We start from the raw sequence: 15070 nt of genomic DNA, 5'->3' as shown, positions 1-15070 counted from the left end.
GCTAAGCGGGCCATTTGATTTTCATGCTCTATCAGTGCACTTGTCCTGCACTCAGTTTGTGCCAGGTTATTACAAAGTGAATTTGCACCCCAGTGTGGTGTATATTCCGAAAGTCATGCCTACATCTTACAGATCCATGTCTTTTGAGTTGACTGCCTTTTCATCCCTTCATTTTTTCTCTGATGAGCTGCGGCAATCGCATACTTTCTGTCCTGTGCCACTTTGGACACAAAGTATGCCATTTTGTTTATGCGATCAGCTGTTTGTTTGCTTTGCCAACCTGGCTCGCAGTAGATCGTTGTCTAAACATTGTTTTTCTCACTGGATCGTGGAAGCTATTTCCTTGGCATACACCCCAAGGGAGTGCGTGTGCACTCAGCTCGTGGCATAACCACTTCCTGGGCACTGTTCAAAGGGGTCTCGTGGAGGATTTTTGTGCTTCGGCCAGTTGTGCTTAACCACACACTTTTGTACGCCATTATCGTTTGGACATCATGGCAGCCTTGGTGGCTCATTTGTCCTTTTCGGCTGGGATTTGAGTACTTAAACATATTGTCTTGTATTGGAGGATTTTTTTCACCCTGGTGAGTCAACCAAACTTTTCTTATTTATCCCGTTCTGTGTTTTCTGGCTTCATGGTGCATGAATATAGGTCCTACACTTAATGTGTTGTACCGAGTGGACCAACTGAATGGGAACGTAAAGTTATGCATAAAACTACTGTCCCAAAAGGAGGGAAACGAGATACAACACATTGCAGCCCCACTTCGCTGTAGCTATGGTGAAGAGCCTATTTGAACGACAGGTATGAAGCAGGCAACATAATTTATATACTTGCCAAGTATGCAGGGTTACCCAGCATTGCCGTGCATAAATTGCCTTTCAGGCGTGAATAGAGGTGTCTTCAGTGTGTGTACTCGAAGGTGCGATTTCCTATACTTAATGTGTTGTACCTCGTTTTCTTCCTTTTGGGAACATTAGTTATAAGCATAACTTTACATTTTGTTAATCAGTTGTCTGGTTTGTGTGCAGCTGTGTTGTGTCCTCTCTCTTTTTTTTTTTTTTTTTAATCACTGGTGGTCTGGTTGCACCAACACCGTAGCGGTTTCTCACTTGAACACCCCATCTCGTGAGAAGGGTCTGTATTAACTGCTTCTCTTGTGCACTCTCATGAACATGCACAAAATAGCAACAGTCTGTGAAGATTTTCACTAAGTTATAAATTGAATTTTTTTCTGCACCAAACCATTTTGCATGTCTTCTGGACAAGTGAGTTCAATAAAGTTTTTTTTCCTGCATTTAAATTGTTGCAGCAGCCACTTATGCAGAATTTCATGAAGCAGAATCAAATTTAATAGACTTTAAAAGGGATCTAATAGACTTCATTTTTATTACAACTATGTTAAAGTTTCTGAATGTGTTTAGTCTTTTATTATTTACAATAAATGCTTTTATACTACTACTACTACTAATATTCATACTAGCTACTTTGACCAAATCACAGTATTGAGGAGCCATCCATTGTCTTACCTGGGGTTATTTATTATTACACATATTATTACAAATGGAAGAAGTATGATAAACATAAAGGACTTCAAATTCTAGATGGGACTTTGTCAGACTGGGTGGGTGCTTGACTGTGCGTGCTGCCAAACTTGTTGCCACCTCACCAAAATGGCAGTTGATCTCCTTAGGAAGGGCGCCTCATCAAAAGAGCCAAAGCTGTCTGCACGTGCCTGATGCCTATTCACCATAAACTGCTATTGTTTGACATCTCTGAGCACATTGTTTTTTCAAAAATCTTCCTTTTGTGTAAAGAAAAAGAAAGAAAGTGATAGGGGTTTATTAAACATAGGGATGCGTAAATAATGACTGAATTTTCATTTTTGGGTGAACTATTCCTTTAACACAATATCACACTGTTCCATTGGTGCTTGGTCTTAGCCAATCAGTGCATATGGTTTTGGCTTCAGCCCAGGCTGCTCTTATACCTGGGCCAGGGACAAAAGTCCCAGTGGTCTCCCCTTATTGGCGGCCCTACTAATAAGTATTTAAACTGATTTTGGCAGTTTTCAATATGTTTTCCCTTTCCTGATACTATCCACTATGTTCCATTGTCATAACAGAACAGGCTCCAGTATATCAGAAAAAACACAAATCTAGACTTGCAATGCAGTTTCAAAAAATGAATGAGGGAATATCGAATAAAGAAAGCTCAACACTTCATGAGATCTACACAGAGCTATACATCACAGAAGGATGGAGTGCAGAGGTCAATACTGAACATGAGGTGAGACAGATTGAGACAGCATCAAGGCGACCAGAGACACAGGAAACACCAATCAAATGCAATGAAATCTTTAAAGCCTTATCTGGACAAAACAAACCCATCAGAACTGTACTGTCTAAAGGAGTTGCTGGAATTGGAAAAACAGTCTCTGTGCAGAAGTTCATCCTTGATTGGGCCGAAAAAAAAGCCAACCAGGATGTTTACTTCATGTTTCCACTTCCTTTCAGAGAGCTCAATTTGATGGAGAAAAATCTTAGTCTGATGGCGCTTCTGAATCACTTTTTTGTAGAACTGAAAGAACTGAGAATGAAAGACTTCAATGACTACAAAGTCATATTTATCTTTGATGGTTTGGATGAGTGTCGACTTTCTTTAGATTTTCAAGACAATCGAAGCTTGTGTGATGTAACAGAATCAGCTTCGATAGACGTGCTTTTGACCAACCTTATAAAGGGGAATCTGCTTCCGTCTGCTCTCCTCTGGATCACCTCTCGACCAGCAGCAGCCAGTCAGATTCCTCCTGAGTATGTTGACCATGTAACAGAGATAAGAGGGTTCAATGACCCTCAAAAGGATGAGTATTTCAGGAAAAGAATAAAAGATCAGAAACTGGCCAAAAGAATCATCACACACGTCAAATCATCAAGAAGCCTGTACATCATGTGTCACATACCAGTCTTCTGTTGGATTACAGCTACTATTCTAGAAAGAATGTTGAGTGAAGCAGAGAGTGCAGAGATCCCCAAGACTCTCACTCAAATGTTTACATACTTCCTGATCTTTCAGATGAAACAAAGGAGCCAGAAATACCATGGAAATAGTGAAATCGATCCTCACCAGACCAGAGAGATTGTGCTTTCCCTGGGAAAGCTGGCCTATCAACATCTGGAAAAAGGGAACATTATCTTCTATGAGGAGGATCTGAGAGAGTGTAGCATTGATGTTACAGAAGCATCGGTGTACTCAGGAGTATGTACCCAAATCTTCAGAGAGGAGTTTGGACTGTACCTGGGGAAGGTGTACAGCTTTGTGCATTTGAGCATTCAGGAATTTCTTGCTGCTGTGTACAGGTTTCTATTATTTGATCAAGACAAAGAAAACCAGTCAAACATAACAGATTTTCTGAAGAGTGAAGTTGACAAGGCTTTACAGAGTGAGAATGGACACCTGGACCTTTTCCTGCGATTCCTTCTGGGTCTCTCACTGGAGTCCAATCAGATTCTCTTTCAAGGTCTACTGACACAGACAGGAAGCACCTCTCACAGTGATCAGGAAATAATTGAGTACATAAAGCTGAAGATCAGGGAGAATCCCTCTCCAGAAAAATCCATTAATCTGTTCTACTGCCTGAATGAACTGAATGATCATTCTCTAGTGAAGGAAGTCCAGAAATACCTAAGCATAACAAGTGCCAGTAAAACATCTGACATCAGACTGTCTCCATCCCATTGGTCAGCTCTGGCATTTGTGTTGCTGAACTCTAAAGAGGATCTGGATGAGTTTAAACTAAGTAAATATGATCCATCTGAAACATGTCTTCTGAGGCTGCTGCCAGTGGTCAAAGCATCTCAAAGAGCTATGTATGTATTTTCATTTTAATATTGATTACTTATGTGTGTAATTCTGGGGTAATACTTCAGGAAGCAGTTTCTTGAAGATAATTCTTCATTTATTCTGTATTGTTCAAAAGTAATAAAAAAATCATGATATATAAATAATGATAATTAAGTGTAAAAAGACAGGTAAAGAGCCACAGAGAGTTTTAGAGAATAAGTAAACAAATAGTACAGTTTGTGTAGTATGTATGATTTTAGATTTGTGTGATTTTTGAACTGTCCTGACACTCCATTGCTTCTCTTCTAGTCTGAGTGACTGTAATCTCAAAGATAAAAGCTGTGCAGCACTGGCCTCAGTTATCAGCTCAAAGTCCTCAAGGCTGAGAGAGCTAGACCTGAGTTATAATAACCTGCAGGATTCAGGAGTAAAGCTGCTCTCTGATGGACTGAAGAATCAACATTGTAAAGTGGAGACATTGCAGTAGGTTATCTCACATGTTGTTTATAAATCAAATGCTTATATTGCATAATTTATTTCCAGTATAATCATCTATATTTCACAAACTGTACTCAAAAGAAAAACAGTCTCTTTAAAACACACATATATACACACACACACACACACACACAGTGTTTTGGAAACCTGTTTGAAAGCATTTTTTTTTGCAGTTCTGATTGGTGATGCTAGTGGCATGCATCAGCAGTGCACCCTTTAATAAATCCCAATGTAGACAATGTATTTATAGTTTCCATTTAACACACTATTGTGTTTGCACCCAAACCCTTAAGAAGTTTTTGAAATGGTCTTTTGAATTTGAGAGGCTACCACAATGGTAAAAGAAAATCATGCCCAATCACCCACCATAGATTATCAGGCCTCCTGTTTACTGTTTGGGAGGCAATGCTGTCTTCCAGACGAATTAGAAAGCACCTTCTAGGTTAGAGTAACTTTCTGCTTAGCCTAGTGTGGAAGTAAAAAAAAATAGGTAATTAAAAGAGCTTTTGCTGGGTTCTTTCATACCAGGTTTTAGGGTGTAATAGGAAAGGAACTGATCTGTTATCAAGGATGAGCTTGGTGTTTGATCCAATAGAGCCTCAAGCCCCACTGGAGGACAAGTCAGTTCCAGAGCTGCTATATCATAAAATTTCACTGTGAATGGACATCTGCCCCGTGTCCTTCCTGCATATGCTCAGATTTACCAGTTATTAGGCACCTGACAGGCACCTTTACCTCTATCCAGTTTCCCAAGTGGTTCTTTTGGCCAAGCTGAAGTGTAGCCTTCAGTTCCTGCCTAAAACCCTACAGGTACAAAAAGACGCAATGGGAGAAAAGTGCCTCAATTCGTTCCTGGGAGGGTACTCAGCCTTACAGGCTCCATTTGGTTAGGATTAGGGTGGGGGTGGAGTTAACTGTGGCCCCTTTATACAATTGGCTGCTAGGGGACAGATGCCATGGCAACCTCAATTTCCTCCATTAGCCCCTGCTGGAAACTTAAATTGGTGAAAGTATTCATTGTAGTTTTATTTAAGTTTTCTCCTTTTTTAGGTTGTCCAACTGCAGTATTACAAATAAAGGCTGCACAGATCTGGCTTTGGCTCTAAGCTTAAACCCCTCACACCTAAGAGATCTGAACCTAAGTGACAATAAACCAGGAGACTCTGGAGTGAAGCTGCTCTCGGATCTACTGAAGGATCCCCGTTGTAAACTGGAGAAACTAGGGTAAGTCGAACACTGTTGTGATTTCATAAACAGTGAAATTTTAAATAGTAATCTGACATTAAACATCCTAACATTACATCTAATCATTCAGCAATTGTGGGTGTAGTTTGAAGCTGATGAAACAATCTTATAGAATGTGTAAAGGTGTTTAGGAATAATGGAGTTTAAATAGTACTTTGACATTAAACATCCTAACATTACATCTTAATCATTCAGCAGTTGTGGGTGTAGTCTTAAGCTGATGTCTTATAGCAGGGGTTGGCAACCTTTTTGACATGGAGTGCCATTTTTTATTTCCCTGGTCAATGGCTGTGCCGACAAAACCCCCAACCCACCAGCTTAATGGGAGACTAAACACTATTAAAGTGTGGGTTTATGTTTTCTCTTTTAATCATTTAATGTACAATGGGAAAGTTTAGAATAATGTACAGATTTTGCTGTTTCGGATGGAAATTGGTACTTTAATTCACCAAAGTGGCATTCAACTGATCACAAAGTATAGTCAGGATATTACTGATGTAAAAAACAGCACCATCACTATTTGAAAAAAGTCATTTTTGATCAAATCTAGACAGGCCCCATTTCCAGCAACCATCACTCCAACACTTTATCCTTGAGTAACCTTGCTAAATTGCTAATTTGGTACTAGAAAATCACTTGCCATTATATCAAACACAGTTGAAAGCTATTTGGTTCGTTAAATGAAGCTTAACATTGTCTGTGTTTGTTTTTGAGTCGCCACAGTATGCAATAGACTGGCATGTCTTAAGGTCAATATTAGGTCAAAAATGGCAAAAAAGAAACAGCTTTCTCTAGAAACTCATCAGTCAATCATTTTTTTGAGGAATGAAGGCTGTTCAGTGCTTGAAATTGTCTTCAAAGACAAAGGACAACTAGCTCTAACAAGGACAGAAAGAGATGTGGGAGGCCCAGATGTACAACTAAAGAAGAGGATAAGTACATCAGAGTCTCGAGTTTGAGAAATAGATGCCTCACATGTCCTCAGCTGACAGCTTCATTGAATTCTACCCGCTCAACACCAGTTTCATGTACAACAGTAAAGAGAAGACTCGGGTTCAGGCCTTATGGGAAGAATTGCAAAGAAAAAGACACTTTTGAAACAGAGAAACAAAAAGAAAGGGTTAGAGTGAGCAAAGAAACACAGACATTGGACAACAGATAATTGGAATAGAGTGTTATGGATCTTAACCCCATTGAGCATTTGTGGGATCAGCTAGACTGTAAGGTGCGTGAGAAGTGCCCACATCTATGGCAAGTGCTACAGAAAGCATGGGGTGAAATGTCACCTGAGTATCTGGACAAACTGACAGCTAGAATGCCAAGGATCTGCAAAGCTGTCATTGCTGCACGTGGAGGATTTTATGATGAGAACTCTTTGAAGTAGTTAAATTTTTTTTTTTTAAATTGTAATAGTAATTATTCACCTTGTTAATGTCCTGACTATACATTGTAATCAGTTGAATGCCACTTTGGTGAATAAAAGTACCAATTTCTCCCATAAGAGAATCTGTACATTATTCCAAACTTTTGGCCCCCAGTGTAATTTTGAGTGTGACCATGGTTTAAGGAGGGTGTACCTGCATGCTTGGTTGGAAACCTCTAGGATTAATAGTGGTGTTTTCCTTATTATATCACGTGTTGTTCTGAAAGCAAAAAGAAACAAATAGTCTACTCTCTCTCACCGTTGCTGGTGTGCCAGTGATTGTGACAGTGTACCCATGTGCCATAGGTTGCCGACCCCTGTCTTATAGAATGTTTAAGTGTATTTGGGAATAATGGAGTTTAGGAAGTGTTACTGCTAGATGACACTGCTTGCATGCATCAAGAAGAAGGGCCAACTCAGATTGAGGTAGGCCTGGAGAAGAGGCCTCACAACATTGTATGCTGCATAAGATGCTGGTGTTTCTGAGAATACAATTCAGAGTAAAGCATGGCACAGATATTTACAGAGTAAAATAAGAGTTTGCCCTACCATATCTAGGTTGTCCAACTGTGGTATCCCAGAGGAAGTTTGTACTGCTCTGGCATCTGCTCTGGGGACAAACCCCTCACACCTGAGAGAACTGAATCTGAACTGGAATAATACAGGAGATTCAGTAAAGGAGCTCTCTGCTCTACTGGAGGATACACACTGTAAATTGGAGAAACTACAGTAAGTATAATTATCACACAGATTTTATCACTTTTATACAATATATTATTATTGTCTAGTGTAAAAAGTTTTAGGCAAATTGAGGTTTAGAATTCACATGCAGTTTAAGAAAAGTATTGCTTTTTGAACTTGGTTCATATTAGTGAATTTTTACCAGCCTTGTATGTTGTTGTGTTTTGTCATGTTTAGATAAATTAATAAGTTAATGATCGATAAGTCTGACAACTGGCAGGGGCCCAGCGAAACGTTAAGCCCTGGGGCCCCGGAACACCTTAATGTCCCGGGGTGAGACATGAGTCCTTTTGGGTTGGTTATAGACAAGACACACCTCTGCCCTCTGCATTGTCTGTAGAGTCTTAATTTGCATTAGCTGGAGCATTGCAGTAATCATACTGAATTAAATACTTATTTTGTATTACAGTTACAAAACAAGTGCTTGATCACAAATGTCAATTCTGCAGTAAGAAAGATCACTTCCAAAGATTGGCCTAATGATAGTAAAATAGGACACAGCGTCGTGAAACTGTATTGAGTAATTTTTCAGAGCAATGTAGTGGCTTATTTATTGGACACATATCTGTGTATTAATGCCTCATAGATGTATCCGTCCATGTGTCTCTCTTAAGGTCAGATAATGGGATAAATTTCATTTCAGCAAAAAAGAATTGGCAGAGGCTATTAAGAGAGGATTTAAAGAGTCTTAATTCAAAATATTGTTCAGTGGACCTGTTCATCAGTGGGTTCCCAATATGGAGGTTTTGGGAATGCATCAGTTGTTTAGTAAAGAAGATTCTTTGCTCAGTACTTCACCAGCAAAACCAGATGATATGTCATTCTATACAGAAAAAGAGCACATTGTGACTCATGCTACTAGAAGTGCTGGAAACCTTTCTAGATAAAAGAGGTCTGTTACATTTGATGAAGTTAAACCAAAAGCAGTGTTTTGGTACAGCCCCTTAGCAATTCTCCTCCTGGTAAATTTTCCTCCTGGTAAGTGCTACAGGCTCATATGGACTGGTGATTAAGACCAAGTTACAATTGTGATCAAGTATTGATGTTCTTTGACCCACAGATGATTGTTTTCTTTACCATGAGGATATTTTACTGTACTGATGGTATTTCCATCTCCTTTCAGAAATTGTACAGTTATTGTCCCTTCATTGACTTTTTTGGAAAGTCATTACAATACTGTTCAAACACATGTGATTTGTTCGTTTATTTTCACTCTTGAACACTTAATATTTACCATGGCTGAAGGAGTATTTTTTTGTCTCTGCAGGTTGTCTTGCTGCAGAATTAAAGAGGAAGGTTGTGCTGCTCTGGCTTCAGCTCTGAGATCAAACCCCTCACACCTGAGAGAACTCAATCTGAGTGGGAATAAACTAGGAGATTCAGGAGTGAAGCTGCTTTCTGATCTACTGAAGGATCCACAGTGCAAACTGGAGAAACTACAGTTAGAATCATTAACTTATTGATAAGCAGATTCTTATATAATACAGTTGTTTTAGATCACCCTTTTACATAATTTAAATTCAAAATATTTACAAATGACAGATAATCCATAACACCAATCACAACACTTGTTGATTCTGAATATATCATTCAGACCAATCAGACATGCCTCTGTTGAATTGAAAATATTAGTTTTTCTCCTTTTTTTCTGAAGGCTGTATAATTGTAGAATTAAAGAGGAAGGTTGTGCTGCTCTGGCTTCAGCTCTGAGATCAAACCCCTCACACCTGATAGAACTTAATCTGAGTGAGAATAAACCAGGAGATTCAGGAGCTAAACTGCTTTCTGATCTACTGGAGGATCAACTATGTAAAATTGAAAGCCTCAGGTGAGTAAGTAATTCATTTACTAAACATAGTTCTAACAGTGAGGTTTGACAGTACTGAATAGTTAGTCAGAAGTGATGGATTGTACATTGTTTGCCCAACATGTTCACACTAACGATTTGTCAGTAGTGGCAGAAATTTGACAAAGGTTTGCTGCTAATTAATCACAAGTTAACTACTAATAAACAGATAGATGTCTAGCAATAGATGTCCGTCCTGAACTGTAACAGTGGGGTATTTTATTATTTTCTCTGCAGGCTGTCTAACTGCAATATTGGAGAGGAAGGTTGTGCTGCTCTGGCTTCAGCTCTGAGATCAAACCCCTCACACCTGAGACAGCTGAATCTGAACTGGAATAAACCAGGAAACTCAGCTGTGAAGCTGCTTTCTGATCTATTAGAGGATCCACAGTGTAAATTGGAGAAATTAGAGTAAGTTTGTAATTACAAGTCAGTTAAGTTTTAACGGTAGCTTTGGAAGCATTAATGATCAAGCAAGAATATTTTCTCTTTTCTTTCCAACAGCATGAACACACCCTACAAGTGATATGCTATGAGTATCAGACACAGAGGGCCATTCAGAAGACATTGTAAGCTCAAAATTGTTTGTAAATGCTTAAGATGTGCAAAATCTCTCCTCAGTGTAATGTTAAAAAATATGGATGTGTTTTGTGTAGCATTCATTTAATGGCTAAAAGTGAAAGGGGAATTAGAGGAGTTGCTCTGCCTTGTGTGCTTGTTACTTCAATGGACATTTCTTTTCTCTGTTTTCTCTCTCTCTCTCTCTCTCTCTCTCTCTCTCTCTCTCTCTCTCTCTCTCTCTAGGTGCCTGTGTGATTGATTTCCCTTCCCCAGTTTAGGAGCTCCTCCCCCTTATTATCACCTGTCTCCTGTGATTGGCTGAACAACACAGATACCTGGATTTGGAGGGAGTTAAAAGGGAGAACAAAGAAGCTGCAAAAGAGCTGTTGTCTGAGGTGTTGTTTGGGTATTAGTTGTAGGATCTCATGGGCCATTTCATGGAATCGTTAATTTCCACGCTCAGAGGCCCCTGGAAATTCCTCAGAAGCCATAAACTAAGAAACTGACAAAATGGCTCCTTAAAGTCTGGCATGACCCAGCTAAATGAGATAAGGCCATCTGTGCAACTTAGTCATTTTGAGAAACAAGGGCAGATCTGTCCGAACAAACACTTGGAAAACCCCCACCACAACACATTCCAAGAGAGAGTTAAAGAACCGTCGCCCTCGAAACCCATGAAATAACCAATTTGACACACTTGAAATGAGACATTTCCTGGGGAACGCCTGACCGTCATATGCTAAAACTCACCCAAGACAAAAAGAGCTTGATGACTTGAAGAAAGCAGGCTTTCTTTGAAAGGATTCCTTGGTATTATCTTTAGCAGAATAAACTAATGCTCATAACTTCAAATGTACAAATGAATTTTTCAAGTGTGTACAAGTGTATCTCAGGACATCTCATCTTAATCTAGGAACTTTGACACAAACGCAAAATTTACTGTAATGTAATTTTATCCTGCATCTAATCTGCCAAAGTGCCTAGAACGTTCAATTCAAGGTTTAACCTGATCATAATCCTGACAATTATGTTTTTCATAATGTGTAATGTATTATTCTTGTTTAAAACTAACAAACTAATTAGTAGGAAGTTCATGCATTATAACTAAATGATAATTGAAATTTAATAAGAAAGTATGTCATGTTTAATATGGAAATGTTTGCCTGTTTATGTAGAAAATGTTGATGTTAACAGATGTCATGTCTCTTAAACTGATTTCAAGATATAAAATGTATGTTTAAAACATGTACTATTTTTAAGAATCCTTTACACAAAGGATTGTAAAGCAAATTTGAAAAGGACAGATAAGCTGACCATGTGACTCTGGAAAGCCGCCTCTGATTGGCTTAGAGCATCTTTGTGCTGCGGCCAGTCTACACTCAAGACTCTGGTACCAAAGAAGTCTCTTCGGTCTTCTCTCTTCTTCGGCTTTCTTCTCCACTTCTTCACTTCCTCTGCAGCTCCTCATTCCTCCATGCTCTTGCCCTCGTGGCGTGCAGCCTCCGTGCCATGTAGAGTCCAAGGAAGCTCGGGACACGAAGTCCCGAGGAAGCCTCTCACTCTCTGCTCTATGGTTCACACACGTATTGGGAGTCCCGAGTCTTCCTTGCAGAAAAATCATTTATTCATCGACGCAACGGACATCCACGATCTGGGAGGCGGTCCAAGATGGCGGCTTGTTAAGACAACTTTTTGTAGCTCTGCTGACTGATAACTTTTTTTTTTTTTTTTTTTTTGCACTTTTTTAATAAACTTTTTGTTCATTCACTTAAGATACAGCTGCTGCAGAAAAATGCCGAAAAGCGTAAAGAAAGGGCGAAGAATTTGACGGACGTGTGTATGGAAATGCATGACTACTAATTATCTGCTGGTGCTCCAGATTTCTGTCCAGTTCTTCTCCCTGACACCCCAATTAAAGCTGCTCCTAAGAAAGGGAAGATTGAATCCTTGGATGACGTGGTCGCGATGTTATCGTCCGTTTCATTGTTGATTAATGAGCGTTCTTATTCTCTGGAAAAGTTGGTGAATGCCAATGCGATGAAAATAGAGGGTCTGAAAAAAATGGTCGACTTTGTCTCCGCTGAAGTGAAGGACATGAAAGTGAAGGTTGAACAACTTGGTTCCAGGCTACAAATTGAGGAACAACGAATAGAGAACTGTGAAACTTGCCTTTCTGATTTGGAGAGGTATTCCAGATGCTAGAATCTTTGCCTTCGGGGGGTACCTGAGAAAGAGAAGGAGAGCATCAGGGATGAAGTCATCCACATTTGTGAACGTACATATCCCAAAGGAAAGGACAGATTCTTCTTTACCACTGATGTTGTTCAGAGGCTGGGAAGAAAACAGGATCAAGTTGGTAGCAAATCCAACCCACGTGTTGTTATTATACAGTTCATCTCCCGCATTGTCAGAGATGCAGTATGGAAGGCAGGGAAATCTTCTGCTTTTCTGAAGGAGAATGGGATGCAGTTTGCAGAAGACCTTATCCCACTAGACCAAGAAAGACGAAAGAAGTTATGGTCTAAGGTGGAGGAAGCCCATGCTGTAGGAAAGTCGCCCATGCTTATATTAATGGAGTCGAAATTCATCTGCACACGTCTGTTGAAAGATGAAAAAAAAGGTCTACAGACAAAGTTCATGTCTATGGATAAAGTCTCGTATAACGGAAAAAAAAATTATGTTTAGGGATACAGTCCCAATGTGCGAACAAAGTTCCCGTCTAAGGACAGTTCTCATCTATGGATAAAGTTCCTGTGCGTGGACAAAATTCCTGTTTGTGGACAAAGTTCCCATCTATAGACAAATGCTCCAGCTGATGGATTAAGTTCCTGTCTATGATTAAAGTCTTCTGTGCGGGCAATGTTCTTGTCTATTGATATAGTTCTAGTCAACGGAAATACTCATACATGTAAAAATTGGTATGACATTTAATACTTTATTTGCCAGTATGGTTAAGGTTGTGCTGCTCTGCTTAGGTATAGTTGTCATTTATTGGCGGTTATCTATTAATATTTGGTCAGTTGAGCTACCATTTTCAGGTTTACACTACTTTTTGTACTTTTCTTGAACTTGTTATAACATTCTCGTTCTTTTTTTTCCCTCTATTTCATTATATCTGTTTCTGTTAACTCTCTAAATGCTAGGGGAATTAGAGATTCTGTAAAGCATAAAGCTCTTTTTCTTTTTGGGAAAACATATAACAGATTTCTTTATTTTTAATTTTTTTCAAGAGTTGCAATCAACTACGAATGATTAAAGTTTTTGGAAATCACAATGGGGAGTTGATGCTTGGTTTTCTCATGGGTCAGAACGTTCAGCAGGTGTTTTAGTGCTTAAGAATAAATTTGCTGGTAATGTCTTACATTGTTACTGTGACCCCCATGGTCATCTTATATTCATGGTTATTTCAATCAGTAATATCTTTATCTTTCTGATGAATATTGATGAATACAATACTTTATGTGAAAATCAAGCTTTGTTTGATTTAATTGAAGAAAAGATTGTTTTTGGCTGGCTAAATACGCCTCTGCTATCATTTGTATTGGAGGAGATTTTAATATTGCTCCAGATAATATGCTTGATCGTATACCACCTAAAAATGCCACACCTATTAACTCTCTATTGAAAACATTTATGGAGAAATTTGACATAATAGACATTTGGAGACAAAAATGTCCAAACAGTAGAATTTACACCTGGAGTAATAATGATTTTTCCAGACAGTCAAGAATTGACCTTTGTCTTATATCTAAAAATGTAGATGTAGAGGATATTTCTGGTAATATTTTTCCAACCCTTCTTACTGACCGTAAAGCTACTTATCTTAGTTTACACATTTCTTCTTACTATAGCATCCCAAAACCATCCTAATGGAAACTTATCAACTCTCTATTGAATTTTGAGGCTGTTAAGACCGAGATTACTTATTTGATTAATACATTTAAGAAGGCTAACAGAGAAAAATGATATTGTACTAATTAGGAACTTTTCAAATTTAAAGCTTCAAAGTATTTTAGTAATTTTGTCAGTCGCCTTGCAAGCAGTCGGAAAGAACAAGAAAACAAAATCATACTTGGAATCACTTCACTTCTTAACTAAGAGTCAAATAACTTTACAGATGAAGATAAATTAAATGTCATTGATTTACAAATTAAGTTAGATAACATATAAAAGAAAGGCTGAAGGCACCTTTGTGAGATCAAGGAAAAGATGGCTAGAGGAAGGAGAACAGAATTCTTCCTATTTTTTATTTTTATTTTTTAGATAAGAAAAGGTTCAAGCTACATTAAATACCATCCAACAAATAAATATTAATGGGAACATCACAAATGACCCAAAAGAGATTTCGAAATATTGTTCCACTTTTTACAGTAATTTATATACATCTCATTTGAATAAAAATGCATGTATTGATTTTTTTAATTCGTTAAGAGAGGTTAGGAAGATAACTTAGAAAAAGTCATGTGTGATCAGCCCATTCATTTAGAAGAAATAATTGATTCCATTCACAATTTAAAAAATAAGTTCCCTGGAACTGATGGCCTAACGGTTTAATTCTATAAGTTATTTGTTGATCAACTAGCCCCTTTCCTCCAAGTTTTTATGAGTATATCAGATACAAGCCTCCCATCATCTATGACTTAAGGATTAATTACCTTGATTCCCAAGTCTAAAAAAGATCTACTTTTTAGAGATAATTGGCACCCTATAAGTCTTTTGAATAATGATTATAAATTGATTGCTTCTATTTTTGCTAAAAGAATAAAAACTGTTCTAGATTATATTATTGATTAAACCCAATCAGGCTTTATGAAAAATAGACATATTTCCAACAACATAAGATTAGTCTTTGATATATTAGATTACTCTCATTTAATTAATGCAAATAGTTGTATTTTATTTTTGGATTTCC

The 15070-nt window shown here is 38.2% G+C and overlaps 1 protein-coding gene across 2 annotated transcripts in view; it reads left to right on the top strand.

Moving 5' to 3' along the window:
* Nucleotides 1-13620, top strand: part of LOC127418881 (NACHT, LRR and PYD domains-containing protein 12-like) — a 44567-nt gene extending 30947 nt beyond the window's left edge. Inside the window, exons 7-15 of one of the 2 annotated variants that reach the window (XM_051659760.1) lie at nt 2127-3870; nt 4154-4327; nt 5393-5566; nt 7569-7739; nt 9019-9192; nt 9406-9579; nt 9835-10008; nt 10102-10166; nt 10402-13619. In XM_051659760.1, coding sequence (XP_051515720.1) covers nt 2127-3870; nt 4154-4327; nt 5393-5566; nt 7569-7739; nt 9019-9192; nt 9406-9579; nt 9835-10008; nt 10102-10123 — 2807 coding nt within the window. In that variant the 3' untranslated portion in view covers nt 10124-10166; nt 10402-13619. Of the gene's footprint in view, nt 1-2126; nt 3871-4153; nt 4328-5392; nt 5567-7568; nt 7740-9018; nt 9193-9405; nt 9580-9834; nt 10009-10101; nt 10167-10401 lie in introns of both variants that reach the window. The other variant, XM_051659761.1, reaches the window with a different exon arrangement.
* Nucleotides 13621-15070: the final 1450 nt, after the last annotated feature.

The sequence above is a fragment of the Myxocyprinus asiaticus genome, chromosome 28 (assembly GCF_019703515.2).
Source record: "Myxocyprinus asiaticus isolate MX2 ecotype Aquarium Trade chromosome 28, UBuf_Myxa_2, whole genome shotgun sequence".
Taxonomy (NCBI): Eukaryota; Metazoa; Chordata; class Actinopteri; order Cypriniformes; family Catostomidae; genus Myxocyprinus; species Myxocyprinus asiaticus.
Note: the sequence above shows the minus strand (reverse complement) of the source record. Positions and strands in the feature narration are given on the sequence as shown.